Source organism: Pleurodeles waltl, chromosome 9 (assembly GCF_031143425.1).
Source record: "Pleurodeles waltl isolate 20211129_DDA chromosome 9, aPleWal1.hap1.20221129, whole genome shotgun sequence".
Taxonomy (NCBI): Eukaryota; Metazoa; Chordata; class Amphibia; order Caudata; family Salamandridae; genus Pleurodeles; species Pleurodeles waltl.
In genome coordinates this window covers 229,224,188-229,244,880 of record NC_090448.1, presented here as the reverse complement: position 1 = coordinate 229,244,880, position 20,693 = coordinate 229,224,188, and the positions used below count along the sequence as shown (strand labels likewise).

Sequence of the window (20,693 nt, the reverse complement as noted above, 5' to 3'; positions counted from 1 at the left end):
GATATGGTGGGATTGTATCCTATTAAGTTGCTGCAGGTTGAAGTTTTTCCTCCTCGAAAAACGGTGCAGTTAAAACGTTTTATTGTGCTATAGTATACCTAAAGTATGAATAGAGATGATTATATGCGGTATATTCATAAAACGTGTGTGAAGAATTATTATACTATTCTACATGTATACCCTGCATGAAGCTGGACACCAGTTTCATTCAGATTAAAAACTGTATACCATATTATGCTCAATGACAACTTTGAAAGGCAATAGTAGACCCAGGAGCCACTGTCTTGTGTCACTGCTCATATTAGCAGACTTTACCATGCTTTCTAACCTGGCAAGAGAAGCAGGGTTTTGTGAGAAGAACTGAGTATTTGTTGGAATTGATGCTAGCTCCCTTTACCAGGCCGTTGAAGTACTTCCCTAGAGGACAAGCTCCGGACATCTGCATGTTAGGTTGGTTTAATCAGAAACCTATCAATTGTTGTCACATGAACATCTCCCATTGACTTGCATTAAGCAAAACGGACTATATTATATGTCAAAATTTGCTTATTTTAGCACAGTGCTCCAAGCATGAGCCCAGCGATTCGAAATGACAAACGTCTACATATTTTTGCATTTCTGCCTGCTATTTTACATTAAAAGCTATTTGGAAGTGGGCTAACCTGCGTGTTGTTTTTCACACTGACATCTACACAAGGCAAAACGGGGAGAATATACTACCACACAGCATATACTACCATGTGACTGAAAACTGAGTAGGTCACATATAGATGACAAATCACAACCTCTACATTACTGGCATTCGAAACTGTTGAACATCAGGACATCTCTAAGGAGTCTTACATGAGAATATTTTACACAATAATCCAAGCTAATGTGTTTATAGAATAGTATATTTTGATCTGAGCACTCAATGTGATGCAAAGAAAGATGCTAAAAGCTTAGATATCAAAAACCATTACAAAAAAAGAAAATATTTATCCATTGTATATTTGAGTTAGTCGACACTTACAATACTGTGTTAGATGTTGGTTATGAATATACAAAAACAGATAGTGATAGAGATGGGGCAACAAACGAAAATACCTGCATTTTAAACAGAACTCATGAATGTTTGCTAGTTTACGTATACAAAAAAAAGCAGGGGAGCAATTTACACATTTTAAAAAGTAGCACAGGGAGGAAGAAACGTTCAGGAAATAAATAGCAACACAAGAGGGAACAGTTTCAAACTAAAATGGCAATCAGGTTTTACAAAAGGAAATGGCTACCCAGACAGCAATATAGACCAAAGCCCAACTAGGTAGTGTAAAGGTTCTTACAGTGGTGCTCCAAAGATATTGTTGATCAGTGATCCCACGTTTTTAGGGACTAGGACCTAAAATACAAAAATTATATTCAGCCAAGACCTATGATGCATGCAGATATGTTGAATATTATTCCACCCTTTATTTGCCTGCAGTTTTAGTAATCTCTTTGGACTTTGTTTTAATTCCATTTCTCGTCTTTTGAGTCCTTTCTCTGCACCAGGATCCACCTGGGTCTAGCCTCAAAATGAGAACCTCAGATAAAGTGGAGTGTTGTAAATACATAGATGACCCATTCAAGCTCTTGTAGATTTTCAATAGATGCAACAACCTACAAGAATCTTTTACAGCATGGCACGGACAACGACCTGGATAGCACACTACCAGATCAGTTGTTTTTTTTTTTTTTAATATTCAACAGTAAAAAAATACAACTCCGCCTCCCCTTTATGGTGAATATGTACAAGACAAAAAGGAACAACAAAGGGTAATACAGTGTAAAGGATGCAAACATGGAGACTGCCATGGCTTCAAAAGTCAGTTAAGTCTTGTTTTGTTCATCAGAATCCTTTAGAGATGCACTCCCTTCGCTTGCTATTAGGATGAAAACCGCAGGAAAGTGACACGAAAGGCAGAAGCAGCACCTTTGACAGCAGAGACTGCCACGCACATGTTCATGACCGCATGTCAGGCAAGTCCGGTGACAAGCAGTCTACAACAGATTTTGCGCTTAGTTCACACGCGATTATCACCCGTTACCTTCAATTTGGCATAAGAAATGCAGAGTTGGTCACTTCTTCATACAACTCAAGTGGAGACCTGAGCCAGATGAGAGAACAGTAACAGCATGCTGTGTGTTTGAAATGACTCAATGGAGAAAGGATAACACTGCACTGGAAGCAAGACGAAATGGTGTGTACTCTCCTAATACAACGGGAACTACAAGTACGAGATTGATGAGGAGACTGGTAGAAGCATGAAGAATCAAAAACATATGCTTCCTCACAAGTAAGCTTAAAAGGAGAATTCTCTCAGAGCTGCCTCACAATCTTCCGCCAGTCAATTGGTACTGCTCTCCAAGTAAATCCAGTTGTTTCCCGCTCAGTCATCTATCGTCGGCAACCAAAATGCCTGTCGTGGAAAAACAAATAGGAGCATAGTTATCGACTGAACTTGTATAGTGAGGTACACCACCAACCATAAGAAAGATCAGAATCCCACAATAGGCTTTCTTAGCATATATTAACCTCCAGAATATGGAGTTTGAGCTCTGCTGACTAGTTTTAAAACACGGATCAGTGGGTGCACTTTGGACCAGAAATATCAAACGCTTACCATGTTTGAGCATGCACTTGCAAACGTCATAAACTTTGGGTTGAACTGTAAGCAAGTTATAGGACCCGTATGTCTTCCATCGAGGACAGCTACTTTCATTCCACTTTCACCATTCCAGACATGAATCTTGCCATCTTCTGAGCCTACAAATTTAAATTAAGAAAACGTAGAAATAGGCTTATGAATGTTATGGCTGGGAATCAAAACATCAACAGGACCAAAAGGCAACAACTATCAGAGAAAAAAAAAAAAAAAACTGGTTAATTACCTGTAACACTGGACACGCTAAGATTCAAAGAATGAACATTACTCAAGCCATCTAGCGGCTGGTACTGGAAATATCTTTGTGCCCCCCTAAAGAACAAGATACTTACCTTCGGTAACACCTTTTATGATAAAGATTATCTAACTTCAGATTCCTCTCCTTAAAATATTCCCAAGGCTCAAGACTGGATCTAGAAAATCTTGAGCAATATCTCTGCACACTGGCAGATTGTGCTGATACCTCCATATTGTCCCCGCTGGATGTGATGTGTGTAGTGCCTATTTAGGTGCCATCCCAGATCACCAACAGTTTTTGTTAGCCGGTCCATACCCACATATGAGGAGCCACATCAGAACATGTCTGACCAGTGTGGTGTGTGCAAGAGGACCATTCTCCCAAAGAAGTGCAGTCTGCAGAGCAGGGAGGAAGGGAGGGTTGATAAGTAATCTGCAGTTGGATGAGCAGGGTACCCCTACAAACCCCAGACGCCATTCCCTGAGCTTTGTAAGCGAAGGAAAGCCATCATAAGATATGAAGTGGACACTGCTCAACACGAGTGGTCCAACTACATAATGGCTTCTCCGAACCTAGGCATGCTTGGTATCAAACATGTTGGAATCACGCAACTACATCAATTCCAGTGCTAGCTGCATGATTCCCCTGTACTCTGCTGGTTCCTTAGGGGATCTCCCCCAGCTATGCCTGTGCAGCCTTACAGGAACTGGCTGCCAGCCCACTCTGCTGCTGACCACAGACACTGTTCTGCTCTCCTGCTGGTGAGCATGGCTCATGCAGAGGAAGGCAGAACAAAGGTTTTCTTGCAAGAGAGGTGTAACCAACTCCCTGTGTATTAGGTGTCCATGTGCTAATTTGGGTTGGCCTCTGAGCGCCACCAGACTGCTTTGAATGGCACATATAGTGCCATCCTTACATAATCCAGGTGTGCACCAATTCAGAAGGAATGGTTTCTTACCTGTAACTCCAGTTATCTCGTAGGGGTATTTCCATGATAGTCATAAGCACTGAATAGTTCCACGCGCCTGCGGGGACCCCGGAGCACTGGTGTGAAGTATATTCTTAAGTGCAAATACCAACCCTTTGAAAAAAGGTTTGTCAAAAAACACTTAAGAATAACACTGTGCAGCCTATGTGAACAGCTACACAGGCCAAATTGTTAAAAGAAAAAACAGTTATAGTGTAAATTCACGTTTAAACATCTATTTATTTTATAAATATATTAACAAATACATTCTCATATTTTATTTACACCTCTCATGAGAATAAAACAATGCAGGGCAGTGTAGCCCATAGGCTGCCATTATACAGAATGAAAATAGAGCTGTGCCTTTAAGAAAGTAAAGTCTTCCTGTTTCCCATCATGCACAGCAAAAGGCAGTTGCCTCAGTTCTTTTTTGGAGACTTGTAACCTGACCTGAAGAAACAAAACATTTGTTGGAGTACCAACCTCGATAATATTCATGTTCTATGTCAACTCCACCGTGGAGGAGGGAGGGTTGCTTATGACTCATGGAAATACCCCTACAAGAGAACTGGAGTTACAGGTAAGAAACCATTCCTTCTCTCGTAGGGGATTTCCATGTATAGTCATAAGCAATGAATAGAGTAGCAAGCCCATCCCCATAACCGGTGGAGTAGACAGAAGAATACTGAGAAAACATGAATCATGCAAATAAATTCTTGAGCAAGGCCTGTCCAACCTGCGCATCTGCCCTAGCGTCTGTGTCAAGGCAGTAATGCTTAGTAAAGGTATGGACCGACTTCCAAGTGGCAGCCTTGCATATTTCTGCCAAAGGGACATTTCTCATCAAGGCTGCAGTAGCTGCCTTCCCTCTAGTAGAGTGGGCTTTTGGCCTACCACCAAGGGATTTATTTGCTAACTGATAACATAACATTATACATGAAACAATCCACCTGGATAAAGATTGTTTAGACGTGCCCAACCCTGTTCTAACTGGGCCATAGTTAATAAAAAGCTGTTGTGATTTCCGTAAGCTTTTTGTCCTGTCCAAGTAAAATTTCAAGACTCTCTTTACATCCAGAGAATGCAGAGTTCTCTCAGCAGGAGTAGTTGGATTTTGAAAGAAAGTCGGTAATGAAATTGTTTGGTTCACATGGAAGTCGGAGACTACCTTAGGTAAAAATTTTGGATGAGTTCTCATTACCACTTTCGCAGAATGAAAAACCGTGTAGGGTTCTTGAGCGCAAAGGGCCTGGATTTCACTGACCCTACGCGCTGAAGTGATTGCCACTAGAAAAGCAGTTTTCCATGTGAGATGCTGAAGTGATGCCTTATGTATTGGCTCGAATGGAGGTAGCATCAGACGCGATAGGACAACATTCAGTTCCCATGGAGGAGATGGTCTTCTAATGGGAGGAAAACCCTTTTTTAAACCCTCCAGGAAGTCCTTAATAACTGGGATTCGAAAAAAGGAAGTTTGTGAGGGGCTCTTTCTGTATGCTGTTAGAGCCGCCAAATGTACCTTTATTGATGACAATTGTAAGCCCGATTTTGCCAAACTTAACAAGTATGGCAGAATAGACTCCTCTCCGCAGGATATCGGGTCAATGTTGTTGCCTAAGCACCACACGCAGAATCTCTTCCACTTGCTTGCATAAGTGGATCGTGTGGAAGGGCGCTTTGCTTCTTTCAGGATTTCCATACAATCTTGAGGTAAGTTCAAGTGTCCATATTGCACTAGCTCAGGAGCCATGCTGCCAAACTCAACGATGAGGTTGGGATGGGACATCTGCCCTCTGAACTTCGTGAGCAGGTCCGGACGATAAGGGAGCCTGATGTGTGGTTTGAGTGACCGGTGAAGAAGGTCTGGGAACCACCATTGGCGTGGCCATTCCGGAGCAATCAGGATCATTTTGGACTGAGCATTGGATAACTTCTGGAGGACCGCCGGAATCAGGGGAAGCGGCGGAAAGGCGTAAAGAAATGCTCCTGACCAGCTTATCCACAGGGCATTCCCCAGTGTCCCTGGATGGCAATACCTGGAGGCGAAGTTTTGGCATTTTTTGTTTTCTGGGGTTGCGAATAGATCTATAGAGGGGGTACCCCATAGTGCGAAAATGGAATGAACGACGTCGTCGTGTAGAACCCACTCATGGATCTCGTCCATTACGCGGCTGAGAGCATCCGCTTGAACATTCTGGATGCCCGGCAGGTGAGTTGCTCCTAGCGACATGTTCCTGGCTAGAAGCCAATGCCAGATTGTCTGAGCCTCTCTGGATAAAATCCTGGACCTGGTGCCTCCTTGTTTGTTTACGTAGTACATAGTGGCCATGTTGTCCGTCTGGAGAAGGAGAGTTTCCGCTCTCAGAGAGGGAAGGAAAGCTTTGAGCGCAAGGTGGACTGAGCAAAGCTCCAGCAGGTTGATATGATAGAGACTCTCTTTCTGTGACCACTTGCCTTGGACTAGAAGATGTTCCAAGTGCGCTCCCCATCCGAGCAGTGACGCATCTGTTACGATGGTTTGAGCTGGAGGCCGATGTTGGAACGGAATCCCCACCAAGAGATTGTCGGGTAGACACCACCACTTGAGGGACTGTAGGGCGTGGGGAGAAAGGAGGACTTTGCTCTCCCATTCGTTCATTAGTTGACTCCATTGATCCTCCAGGTTTTCCTGTAATGGTCTCATATGGAGGCGAGCATTGGGAACGAGATGGATACAACACGCCATTGAGCCCAGTAGAGAAGCTATTACTCTTGCAGTGGTCTGTGGAGTCTGTTGCAGTTGTTTGCACTTTTGGAGAATCGCTAATCGTCATTCCTCCGAAGGAAACACCTTTCCTAGATTGGTATCTATAATGGCCCCTAAGTAATGCAACCTCTGAACAGGTGTTGCTGTGGATTTCAGGAGATTTACTTGAAGACCTAGCTTCTGCAACAGCTGTAGAGTCCATTTGAAATGTTATTGTGCCTCTAGATAACTGGAGGCCTTTATGAGCCAATCGTCTACAGGGAGTGCAGAATTATTAGGCAAATGAGTATTTTGACCACATCATCCTCTTTATGCATGTTGACTTACTCCAAGCTGTATAGGCTCGAAAGCCTACTACCAATTAAGCATATTAGGTGATGTGCATCTCTGTAATGAGAAGGGGTGTGGTCTAATGACATCAACACCCTATATCAGGTGTGCATAATTATTAGGCAACTTCCTTTCCTTTGGCAAAATGGGTCAAAAGAAGGACTTGACAGGCTCAGAAAAGTCAAAAATAGTGAGATATCTTGCAGAGGGATGCAGCACTCTTAAAATTGCAAAGCTTCTGAAGCGTGATCATCGAACAATCAAGCGTTTCATTCAAAATAGTCAACAGGGTCGCAAGAAGCGTGTGGAAAAACCAAGGCGCAAAATAACTGCCCATGAACTGAGAAAAGTCAAGCGTGCAGCTGCCACAATGCCACTTGCCACCAGTTTGGCCATATTTCAGAGCTGCAACATCACTGGAGTGCCCAAAAGCACAAGGTGTGCAATACTCCGAGACATGGCCAAGGTAAGAAAGGCTGAAAGACGACCACCACTGAACAAGACACACAAGCTGAAACGTCAAGACTGGGCCAAGAAATATCTCAAGACTGATTTTTATAAGGTTTTATGGACTGATGAAATGAGAGTGAGTCTTGATGGGCCAGATGGATGGGCCCGTGGCTGGATTGGTAAAGGGCAGAGAGCTCCAGTCCGACTCAGACGCCAGCAAGGTGGAGGTGGAGTAGGAGTACTGGTTTGGGCTGGTATCATCAAAGATGAGCTTGTGGGGCCTTTTCGGGTTGAGGATGGAGTCAAGCTCAACTCCCAGTCCTACTGCCAGTTCCTGGAAGACACCTTCTTCAAGCAGTGGTACAGGAAGAAGTCTGCATCCTTCAAGAAAAACTTGATTTTCATGCAGGACAATGCTCCATCGCACGTGTCCAAGTACTCCACAGCGTGGCTGGCAAGAAAGGGTATAAAAGAAGGAAATCTAATGACATGGCCTCCTTGTTCACCTGATCTGAACCCCATTGAGAACCTGTGGTCCATCATCAAATGTGAGATTTACAAGGAGGGAAAACAGTACACCTCTCTGAACAGTGTCTGGGAGGCTGTGTTGCTGCTGCACGCAATGTTGATGGTGAACAGATCAAAACACTGACAGAATCCATGGATGGCAGGCTTTTGAGTGTCCTTGCAAAGAAAGGTGGCTATATTGGTCACTGATTTGTTTTTGTTTTGTTTTTGAATGTCAGAAATGTATATTTGTGAATGTTGAGATGTTATATTGGTTTCACTGGTAATAATAAATAATTGAAATGGGTATATATTTTTTTTTGTTAAGTTGCCTAAGAATTATGCACAGTAATAGTCACCTGCACACACAGATATCCCCCTAACATAGCTAAAACTAAAAACTACTTCCAAAAATATTCAGCTTTGATATTAATGAGTTTTTTTGGGTTCATTGAGAACATGGTTGTTGTTCAATAATAAAATTAATCCTCAAAAATACAACTTGCCTAATAATTCTGCACTCCCTGTAGATAGGGGTAGACAAATATTTGATGTTTCCTCAAGTGGGCGGCTACCACCGCCATGCATTTGGAAAAAGTCCTCGGCGCTGATTTGAGGCCGAAGGGCAGAACCGCAAATTGGTAATGACGTTTTCAGACGGTGAACCTTAGGAATTTTCGATGTTTCTTAGTCACCGGAATATGAAAGTAAGCGTCGCAAAGGTCTATTGCACAGAGCCAGTCGCCCTGACGAAGATGTGGGTAAATTTGGTGCAAGGATAGCATCCTGAATTTCTCTTTGCAAATCCACTTGTTTGCTGTCCTTAGATCTAAAATGGGACGAAACTCTTGCTTGTCTTTTTTGGGCACAAGGAAATACCTCGAATAAATCCCCTTCCCTTGTTGGCTGATCGGGACAGGTTCTATGGCTCTTTTTTGTAATAGAATGGTGACTTCTAACTGAAGAGCTTTGAGGTGTCTGCTGGTTGTTTTGGGTGGAACAGATGGTGGAGGACTGGTGAATCTGAGAACGTAACCATGTCTCACAATATTCAATACCCAGGCGTCTGTTGTGATGCGTAGCCACTCGTCCAGATGATTTGAGATATCCACTCCTGTAGGGGGAAGCGAAGATTCAGGGCTTCGACGCGGGAGCCTGTCGAGTTGCCTGAGTTTGAGGTGTTGAACGACCCCTTGTCGACCTTCGTTGTGTGGAGAAACCCCTATGATGCTGCTGTTGCTGGGGACTTGAAGACATCCAATGTGGAGTCTGATACCTGTGGGTGAACAGTCTTCGTTGATATGGGCGGAATACCTTTCGCTGTTCTTTCGGTCGTTCCATGCCTACTGCTTTCAGGGTATCCAGCTCAGACTTCATTCTGGCCATCTCGTCATCGGCATGAGAGCCGAACAAAGTGGAGCCTGAGAAAGGTAAATTTTGTATTCTCTGCTGTGCTTCAGGTTTAAGCGATGTTAGTCGCAGCCATGCATGTCTCCTGAGCGCTATTCCGTGAGCATAGTTATGTGCGGATAGTATCGAAGAATCCGCCGCAGCACTTATAACTTGGTTAGAAACCATAGCTCCCTCGCCCACGACCTCCAGGAAATCTTCCCTTTTGTCCTTAGGAAGATGCTCCGCAAACTGCAGTACAGAGTCCCAGAGGGCTCGATCATATCTCCCTAATAGAGCAGTGGCACTGGCTGCTTTCATGGTGATGGATGCAGTAGAGCATACTTTTCTTACTGCAGCATCGATCTTTCTGCTCTCTTTATCTGGAGGTGAAGAGGAAGACGGTGACATAGAATGCAATTTCTTTGCTGCCACTATAACCACCGAGTCCGGTACTGGGTCCGACCTCAAGAATAGAGGATCTTGTTCTGGTGGACGGTATTTTTTAATAAGTCTGGAAGGAGCAGACTTTGTTGCAGCCGGTGTAAGAAAAATCTCCATTGCCGGTTCAATAAGACCCGGAACCAGTGGAAGCAAAGGTCTTAAAGATGTCCTGTGATGCAAGGTCTCGAAGATTACTGACGTCGATGGAGCCGGCACCGCCAGCGGGATATTCAGTTTGGTTGCCCCTCGCACCAAGACCTCCTGGAATGTATTCACATCATCTATGGGGGACACTCTCGGGGACGGTGAGTCCGATAGGGTTGGAGAGTAGTCCCGTGTAGACGAAGAAGAATGTCTATGATGTGAATGCTGAGATCTCTGTCGTGATTCATGACGATGGTGCCGAGAGGAAGAAGAACGTCTAGAAGAATGTCCAGAACACCTTACAGATCGCGTTGGAGTCCTCGGAACAGGCTCTGAAGGAGGAGCCGGAAGAGGAGCCGTAGGTGTTACCGGTGTCTGCGGCAACGGCGACTGCCGAGGCGAGAGCTGTGGAGACGCTGGAAGCAGGATAAGTGAGGCCGAGGATTCCGATGTTGTATAAACCCTTCTAGGCCTCTTTGATCGTCTCGACGTCGACACACTCCTCGACGCCGAAGAGCGGTGACGGCGACCTCTGGATGTCGATTCCTCTCGCCGTGGAGAACCCCTCGACGACGACCCTCGACGTCGTTGTGGTGACGGCGAACGTCTCCGACGGCGAGTACTCTCTCGACGTCGATCGTCCTCGCCGTGTCGATGGCGAGCCTGACTAGGATCTCCTCGACGTGGAACGTCCTCGCCGTGTCGATGGCGACCCAGATCCTTTCGACATCGTGTGTCCACGTCGTCTCGACGGCGAAATGGTTGTCGACGGCGAACAATGTCTTTTCCTCGCCAGCGAACCACTCCTCGACGGCGAACATGTTGGCGCCGTTCCCTGTTTCGACGTCGACGCCCTCGACGTCGGAGACCTGTGCCGTTTTTCAGCAGGTCTGGTAGGAGTTATAGAGGAAACAGATTGAACCCTGGTAGAAGCCTGACCTTCTCCTCGCTCTGTGGTGGAATGGCCACTTTTTCTTCTGTCCTCTCTCGCCTGAAGTCAGATTTTCTCCCTATCACGAAGAGTTCTTCTGGAGAAGGTTTTACAGATGTCACACGACTCTGGTTTGTGGCTGGATGGAAGACAAATTATGCAGACCCTATGTGGATCTGTTTTAGCCTTTTTTCTGCCACAAGAAGGACATTTGTCAAAAAGTGAAGGCATTTCTAAATTAGAAAAACCTCAAAATTCTGTCAGAATTTAACAGAAACTAGTAGGAAATGATCACTCAATGTTAAAAACGTCGAGTGAAATTGAAATTCATAAAGATTTTAAATGAATTTCTGTCACAAAAAACTTTGTGAGGTAGAGCTCAATGCTTCAGGGTCCTGTCAGAATGAGCCGGAAAAAAGAACTGTGGCAACTGCCTTTTGCTGTGCATGATGGGTGTAAGGAAATGCCTCCTTGGCATGGTTGCCCCCTGACTTTTTGCCTTTGCTGATGCTATGTTTACAATTGAAAGTGTGCTGAGGCCTGCTAACCAGGCCCCAGCACCAGTGTTCTTTCCCTAACCTGTACTTTTGTATCCACAATTGGCAGACCCTGGCATCCAGATAAGTCCCTTGTAACTGGTACTTCTAGTACCAAGGGCCCTGATGCCAAGGAAGGTCTCTAAGGGCTGCAGCATGTCTTATGCCACCCTGGAGACCCCTCACTCAGCACAGACACACTGCTTGCCAGCTTGTGTGTGCTAGTGAGGACAAAACGAGTAAGTCGACATGGCACTCCCCTCAGGGTGCCATGCCAGCCTCTCACTGCCTATGCAGTATAGGTAAGCCACCCCTCTAGCAGGCCTTACAGCCCTAAGGCAGGGTGCACTATACCATAGGTGAGGGTACCAGTGCATGAGCATGGTACCCCTACAGTGTCTAAACAAAACCTTAGACATTGTAAGTGCAGGGTAGCCATAAGAGTATATGGTCTGGGAGTCTGTCAAGCACGAACTCCACAGCACCATAATGGCTACACTGAAAACTGGGAAGTTTGGTATCAAACTTCTCAGCACAATAAATGCACACTGATGCCAGTGTACATTTTATTGTAAAATACACCCCAGAGGGCACCTTAGAGGTGCCCCCTGAAACTTAACCGACTATCTGTGTAGGCTGACTAGTTTTAGCAGCCTGCCACAAACCGAGACATGTTGCTGGCCCCATGGGGAGAGTGCCTTTGTCACTCTGAGGCCAGTAACAAAGCCTGCACTGGGTGGAGATGCTAACACCTCCCCCAGGCAGGAATTGTCACACCTGGCGGTGAGCCTCAAAGGCTCACCTCCTTTGTGCCAACCCAGCAGGACACTCCAGCTAGTGGAGTTGCCCGCCCCCTCCGGCCAGGCCCCACTTTTGGCGGCAAGGCCGGAGAAAATAATGAGAAAAACAAGGAGGAGTCACTGGCCAGTCAGGACAGCCCCTAAGGTGTCCTGAGCTGAAGTGACTCTAACTTTTAGAAATCCTCCATCTTGCAGATGGAGGATTCCCCCAATAGGGTTAGGATTGTGACCCCCTCCCCTTGGGAGGAGGCACAAAGAGGGTGTACCCACCCTCAGGGCTAGTAGCCATTGGCTACTAACCCCCCAGACCTAAACACGCCCTTAAATTTAGTATTTAAGGGCTACCCTGAACCCTAGAAAATCAGATTCCTGCAACTACAAGAAGAAGGACTGCCTAGCTGAAAACCCCTGCAGAGGAAGACCAGAAGACGACAACTGCCTTGGCTCCAGAAACTCACCGGCCTGTCTCCTGCCTTCCAAAGATCCTGCTCCAGCGACGCCTTCCAAAGGGACCAGCGACCTCGACATCCTCTGAGGACTGCCCCTGCTTCGAAAAGACAAGAAACTCCCGAGGACAGCGGACCTGCTCCAAGAAAAGCTGCAACTTTGTTTCCAGCAACTTTAAAGAACCCTGCAAGCTCCCCGCAAGAAGCGTGAGACTTGCAACACTGCACCCGGCGACCCCGACTCGGCTGGTGGAGATCCGACACCTCAGGAGGGACCCCAGGACTACTGTGATACTGTGAGTACCAAAACCTGTCCCCCCTGAGCCCCCACAGCGCCGCCTGCAGAGGGAATCCCGAGGCTTCCCCTGACCGCGACTCTCTGAAACCTAAGTCCCGACACCTGGGAGAGACCCTGCACCCGCAGCCCCCAGGACCTGAAGGACCGGACTTTCACTGGAGGAGTGACCCCCAGGAGTCCCTCTCCCTTGCCCAAGTGGAGGTTTCCCCGAGGAACCCCCCCCTTGCCTGCCTGCAGCGCTGAAGAGATCCCGAGATCTCTCATAGACTAACATTGCGAACCCGACGCTTGTTTCTACACTGCACCCGGCCGCCCCCGCGCTGCTGAGGGTGAAATTTCTGTGTGGACTTGTGTCCCCCCCGGTGCCCTACAAAACCCCCCTGGTCTGCCCTCCGAAGACGCGGGTACTTACCTGCAAGCAGACCGGAACCGGGGCACCCCCCTTCTCTCCATTCTAGCCTATGTGTTTTGGGCACCACTTTGAACTCTGCACCTGACCGGCCCTGAGCTGCTGGTGTGGTGACTTTGGGGTTGCTCTGAACCCCCAACGGTGGGCTACCTTGGACCAAGAACTAAGCCCTGTAAGTGCCTTACTTACCTGGTTAATCTAACAAATACTTACCTCCCCTAGGAACTGTGAAAATTGCACTAAGTGTCCACTTTTAAAACAGCTATTTGTGAATAACTTGAAAAGTATACATGCAATTTTGATGATTTGAAGTTCCTAAAGTACTTACCTGCAATACCTTTCGAATGAGATATTACATGTAGAATTTGAACCTGTGGTTCTTAAAATAAACTAAGAAAAGATATTTTTCTATAACAAAACCTATTGGCTGGATTTGTCTCTGAGTGTGTGTACCTCATTTATTGTCTATGTGTATGTACAACAAATGCTTAACACTACTCCTTGGATAAGCCTATTGCTCGACCACACTACCACAAAATAGAGCATTAGTATTATCTATTTTTACCACTATTTTACCTCTAAGGGGAACCCTTGGACTCTGTGCATGCTATTCCTTACTTTGAAATAGCACATACAGAGCCAACTTCCTACATTGGTGGCAGCGGTGGGATACAAGACTTTGCATTTGCTGGACTACTCAGCCAATACCTGATCACACGACAAATTCCAAAATTGTCATTAGAAATTGATTTTTGCAATTTGAAAAGTTTTCTAAATTCTTAAAAGACCTGCTAGGGCCTTGTGTTAGATCCTGTTTAGCATTTCTTTTAGAGTTTAAAAGTTTGTAAAAGTTTGAATTAGACTCTAGAACCAGTTGTAGATTCTTAAAAAGTATTCCAACTTTTAGAAGCAAAATGTCTAGCACAGATGTGACTGTGGTGGAACTCGACACCACACCTTACCTCCATCTTAAGATGAGGGAGCTAAGGTCACTCTGTAAAATAAAGAAAATAACAATGGGCCCCAAACCTACCAAAATACAGCTCCAGGAGCTTTTGGCAGAGTTTGAAAAGGCCAACCCCTCTGAGGGTGGCAACTCAGAGGAAGAGGATAGTGACTTGGAGGACAATTCCCCCCTACCAATCCTATCTAGGGAGAACAGGGTCCCTCAAACCCTGACTCCAAAAATAATAGTCAGAGATGCTGGTTCCCTCACAGGAGAGACCAACACCTCTGAAATCACTGAGGATAGCCCCAGTGAAGAGGACATCCAGTTAGCCAGGATGGCCAAAAGATTGGCTTTGGAAAGACAGATCCTAGCCATAGAGAGGGAAAGACAAGAGATGGGCCTAGGACCCATCAATGGTGGCAGCAACATAAATAGGGTCAGAGATTCTCCTGACATGTTAAAAATCCCTAAAGGGATTGTAACTAAATATGAAGATGGTGATGACATCACCAAATGGTTCACAGCTTTTGAGAGGGCTTGTGTAACCAGAAAAGTGAACAGATCTCACTGGGGTGCTCTCCTTTGGGAAATGTTCACAGGAAAGTGTAGGGATAGACTCCTCACACTCTCTGGACAAGATGCAGAATCTTATGACCTCATGAAGGGTACCCTGATTGAGGGCTTTGGATTCTCCACTGAGGAGTATAGGATTAGATTCAGGGGGGCTCAAAAATCCTCGAGCCAGACCTGGGTTGACTTTGTAGACTACTCAGTGAAAACACTAGATGGTTGGATTCAAGGCAGTGGTGTAAGTAATTATGATGGGCTGTACAATTTATTTGTGAAAGAACACCTGTTAAGTAATTGTTTCAATGATAAACTGCATCAGCATCTGGTAGACCTAGGACCAATTTCTCCCCAAGAATTGGGAAAGAAGGCGGACCATTGGGTCAAGACAAGGGTGTCCAAGACTTCAACAGGGGGTGACCAAAAGAAAGGGGTCACAAAGACTCCCCAGGGGAAGGGTGATGAGACAACCAAAACTAAAAATAGTAAAGAGTCTTCTACAGGCCCCCAAAAACCTGCACAGGAGGGTGGGCCCAGAGCCTCTTCACAAAACAATGGGTACAAGGGTAAAAACTTTGATCCCAAAAAGGCCTGGTGTCATAGCTGTAAACAGCATGGACACCAAACTGGAGACAAGGCCTGTCCCCAGAAAGGTTCCACTCCAAACTCCCATCCAGGTAACACTGGTATGGCTAGTCTCCAAGTGGGATCAACAGTGTGCCCAGAGCAAATCAGGGTCCACACTGAAGCTACTCTAGTTTCTGAGGGTGGGGTGGATTTAGCCACACTAGCTGTCTGGCCGCCTAACATGCAAAAATACAGACAGCAACTCTTGATTAATGGGACTAGAATAGAGGGTCTGAGGGATACAGGTGCCAGTGTCACCATGGTGACAGAGAAACTGGTTTCCCCTGGCCAATACCTGACTGGAAAAACTTACACAGTCACCAACGCTGACAATCAGAGAAAAGTACATCCCATGGCAATGGTTACTTTAGAATGGGGAGGGGTCAATGGCCTGAAACAGGTGGTGGTCTCCTCAAATATCCCAGTGGACTGTCTGCTTGGAAATGACCTGGAGTCCTCAGCATGGGCTGAGGTAGAACTAAAAACCCATGCAGCAATGCTGGGTATCCCTGAACTGGTGTGTGTGAAAACAAGAGCACAATGCAAGGCACAGGGTGAAAAAGTAGAGCTGGAGTCTGGAAAAATGGCCCAGCCTACCAAGAGAACAGGAAAGTCAGTTGGGAAACCAACTGCAACACAGCAAAAGAAAGGGAACCTCTCTTCTCAGGAAGAAGTTCTGCCCTCTGAGGGAACTGAGCCTTTGGAGCTTGAACCTTACCAGGTTGAGCTCTTAGGCCCAGGGGGACCCTCAAGGGAGGAGCTGTGTAAGGGACAAGAAACCTGTCCCTCTCTTGAAGGCCTTAGGCAGCAAGCTGCTGAAGAGTCCAAAGGCAAGAAAAATGGAACACATAGGGTCTATTGGGAAGATGGACTCCTGTACACTGAGGCCAGAGACCCCAAACCTGGTGCCACTAGGAGAGTGGTAGTGCCTCAGCTGTTCAGGAAGTTCATCCTAACATTGGCCCATGACATTCCCCTTGCTGGACATTTGGGACAAACCAAGACGTGGGAGAGGTTAGTCAACCACTTCTACTGGCCCAATATGTCCAACATGGTTAAGGAGTTTTGCCTCTCCTGCCCCACCTGTCAAGCCAGTGGTAAGACAGGTGGGCATCCAAAGGCCCCCCTCATTCCACTTCCAGTGGTGGGGGTGCCCTTTGAAAGAGTGGGTGTGGACATAGTTGGTCCACTAGAACCTCCCACAGCCTCAGGAAATATGTATATCCTGGTAGTAGTGGATCATGCTACCAGGTACCCTGAAGCTATTCCCCTTAGGTCGACTACTGCCCCTGCAGTAGCCAAGGCCCTCATTGGTATCTTTACCAGAGTGGGTTTCTCTAAGGAGGTGGTGTCTGACAGAGGTACCAACTTCATGTCAGCATACCTAAAGCACATGTGGAATGAGTGTGGAGTGACTTATAAATTCACTACACCTTACCATCCACAAACTAATGGCTTAGTTGAGAGATTCAACAAGACATTAAAGGGCATGATCATGGGGCTCCCAGAAAAACTCAAAAGGAGATGGGATGTCCTCCTGCCATGTCTGCTTTTCGCTTACAGGGAGGTACCACAGAAGGGAGTAGGGTTCTCACCCTTTGAACTTCTGTTTGGTCATCCTGTAAGGGGACCACTTGCCCTTGTTAAAGAAGGCTGGGAGAGACCTCTCCATGAGCCTAAACAGGACATAGTGGACTATGTACTTGGCCTTCGCTCTAGAATGGCAGAGTACATGGAAAAGGCAACCAAAAACCTTGAGGCCAGTCAACAGCTCCAGAAGTTTTGGTATGACCAAAAGGCTGCACTGGTTGAGTTCCAACCAGGGCAGAAAGTCTGGGTTCTGGAGCCTGTGGCTCCCAGGGCACTCCAGGACAAATGGAGTGGCCCTTACCCAGTACTAGAAAGGAAGAGTCAGGTCACCTACCTGGTGGACCTGGGCACAAGCAGGAGCCCCAAGAGGGTGATCCATGTAAACCGCCTTAAGCTCTTCCACGACAGGGCTGATGTCAATCTGTTGATGGTAACAGATGAGGATCAGGAGGCAGAGAGTGAACCTCTCCCTGATCTTCTGTCATCAGACCCAAAAGATGGCACAGTAGATGGAGTGATCTACTCAGACACCCTCTCTGGCCAACAGCAAGCTGATTGTAGGAGAGTCCTACAACAGTTTCCTGAACTCTTCTCCTTAACCCCTGGTCAGACACACCTGTGTACCCATGATGTGGACACAGGAGACAGCATGCCTGTCAAGAACAAAATCTTTAGACAATCTGACCATGTTAAGGAAAGCATCAAGGTGGAAGTCCACAAGATGCTGGAATTGGGAGTAATTGAGCGCTCTGACAGCCCCTGGGCTAGCCCAGTGGTCTTAGTCCCCAAACCTCACTCCAAAGATGGAAAGAAAGAGATGAGGTTTTGTGTGGACTACAGAGGGCTCAATTCTGTCACCAAGACAGATGCCCATCCAATTCCAAGAGCTGATGAGCTCATAGACAAATTAGGTGCTGCCAAATTCTTAAGTACCTTTGACTTAACAGCAGGGTACTGGCAAATAAAAATGGCACCTGGAGCAAAAGAGAAAACAGCATTCTCCACACCTGATGGGCATTATCAGTTTACTGTTATGCCCTTTGGTTTAAAGAATGCCCCTGCCACCTTCCAAAGGTTGGTGAATCAAGTCCTTGCTGGCTTGGAGTCCTTTAGCACAGCTTATCTTGATGATATTGCTGTCTTTAGCTCCACCTGGCAGGATCACCTGGTCCACCTGAGGAAGGTTTTGAAGGCTCTGCAATCTGCAGGCCTCTCTATCAAGGCATCCAAATGCCAGATAGGGCAGGGAACTGTGGTTTACTTGGGCCACCTTGTAGGTGGAGGCCAAGTTCAGCCACTCCAACCCAAGATCCAGACTATTCTGGACTGGGTAGCTCCAAAAACCCAGACTCAAGTCAGGGCATTCCTTGGCTTGACTGGGTATTACAGGAGGTTTGTGAAGGGATATGGATCCATTGTGACAGCCCTCACTGAACTAACCTCCAAGAAAATGCCCAAAAAAGTGAACTGGACTGTGGAATGCCAACAGGCCTTTGACACCCTGAAAGAGGCAATGTGCTCAGCACCGGTTCTCAAAGCTCCAGATTATTCTAAGCAGTTCATTGAGCAGACTGATGCCTCTGAACATGGGATAGGGGCAGTTTTGTCCCAAACAAATGATGATGGCCTTGACCAGCCTGTTGCTTTCATTAGCAGGAGGTTACTCCCCAGGGAGCAGCGTTGGAGTGCCATTGAGAGGGAGGCCTTTGCTGTGGTTTGGTCCCTGAAGAAGCTGAGACCATACCTCTTTGGGACTCACTTCCTAGTTCAAACTGACCACAGACCTCTCAAATGGCTGATGCAAATGAAAGGTGAAAATCCTAAACTGTTGAGGTGGTCCATCTCCCTACAGGGAATGGACTTTATAGTGGAACACAGACCTGGGACTGCCCATGCCAATGCAGATGGCCTTTCCAGGTTCTTCCACTTAGAAAATGAAGACTCTCTTGGGAAAGGTTAGTCTCATCCTCTTTCGTTTGGGGGGGGGTTGTGTAAGGAAATGCCTCCTTGGCATGGTTGCCCCCTGACTTTTTGCCTTTGCTGATGCTATGTTTACAATTGAAAGTGTGCTGAGGCCTGCTAACCAGGCCCCAGCACCAGTGTTCTTTCCCTAACCTGTACTTTTGTATCCACAATTGGCAGACCCTGGCATCCAGATAAGTCCCTTGTAACTGGTACTTCTAGTACCAAGGGCCCTGATGCCAAGGAAGGTCTCTAAGGGCTGCAGCATGTCTTATGCCACCCTGGAGACCCCTCACTCAGCACAGACACACTGCTTGCCAGCTTGTGTGTGCTAGTGAGGACAAAACGAGTAAGTCGACATGGCACTCCCCTCAGGGTGCCATGCCAGCCTCTCACTGCCTATGCAGTATAGGTAAGCCACCCCTCTAGCAGGCCTTACAGCCCTAAGGCAGGGTGCACTATACCATAGGTGAGGGTACCAGTGCATGAGCATGGTACCCCTACAGTGTCTAAACAAAACCTTAGACATTGTAAGTGCAGGGTAGCCATAAGAGTATATGGTCTGGGAGTCTGTCAAGCACGAACTCCACAGCACCATAATGGCTACACTGAAAACTGGGAAGTTTGGTATCAAACTTCTCAGCACAATAAATGCACACTGATGCCAGTGTACATTTTATTGTAAAATACACCCCAGAGGGCACCTTAGAGGTGCCCCCTGAAACTTAACCGACTATCTGTGTAGGCTGACTAGTTTTAGCAGCCTGCCACAAACCGAGACATGTTGCTGGCCCCATGGGGAGAGTGCCTTTGTCACTCTGAGGCCAGTAACAAAGCCTGCACTGGGTGGAGATGCTAACACCTCCCCCAGGCAGGAATTGTCACACCTGGCGGTGAGCCTCAAAGGCTCACCTCCTTTGTGCCAACCCAGCAGGACACTCCAGCTAGTGGAGTTGCCCGCCCCCTCCGGCCAGGCCCCACTTTTGGCGGCAAGGCCGGAGAAAATAATGAGAAAAACAAGGAGGAGTCACTGGCCAGTCAGGACAGCCCCTAAGGTGTCCTGAGCTGAAGTGACTCTAACTTTTAGAAATCCTCCATCTTGCAGATGGAGGATTCCCCCAATAGGGTTAGGATTGTGACCCCCTCCCCTTGGGAGGAGGCACAAAGAGGGTGTACCCACCCTCAGGGCTAGTAGCCATTGGCTACTAACCCCCCAGACCTAAACACGCCCTTAAATTTAGTATTTAAGGGCTACCCTGAACCCTAGAAAATCAGATTCCTGCAACTACAAGAAGAAGGACTGCCTAGCTGAAAACCCCTGCAGAGGAAGACCAGAAGACGACAACTGCCTTGGCTCCAGAAACTCACCGGCCTGTCTCCTGCCTTCCAAAGATCCTGCTCCAGCGACGCCTTCCAAAGGGACCAGCGACCTCGACATCCTCTGAGGACTGCCCCTGCTTCGAAAAGACAAGAAACTCCCGAGGACAGCGGACCTGCTCCAAGAAAAGCTGCAACTTTGTTTCCAGCAACTTTAAAGAACCCTGCAAGCTCCCCGCAAGAAGCGTGAGACTTGCAACACTGCACCCGGCGACCCCGACTCGGCTGGTGGAGATCCGACACCTCAGGAGGGACCCCAGGACTACTCTGATACTGTGAGTACCAAAACCTGTCCCCCCTGA

The 20,693-nt window shown here is 46.9% G+C and overlaps 1 protein-coding gene across 1 annotated transcript in view; it reads right to left on the bottom strand.

Annotated features, from left to right (window-relative positions):
• Nucleotides 1-875: 875 nt before the first annotated feature.
• WDR82 (WD repeat domain 82) overlaps nucleotides 876-20,693 on the bottom strand; it is a 149,437-nt gene continuing 129,619 nt past the window's right edge. The window contains exons 8-9 of the mRNA XM_069206600.1: nucleotides 2,643-2,785; nucleotides 876-2,438 (exon numbers count right to left, since the gene is read on the bottom strand). Coding sequence (XP_069062701.1) covers nucleotides 2,409-2,438; nucleotides 2,643-2,785 — 173 coding nt within the window. The 3' untranslated portion in view covers nucleotides 876-2,408. The remainder of the gene's footprint in view (nucleotides 2,439-2,642; nucleotides 2,786-20,693) is intronic.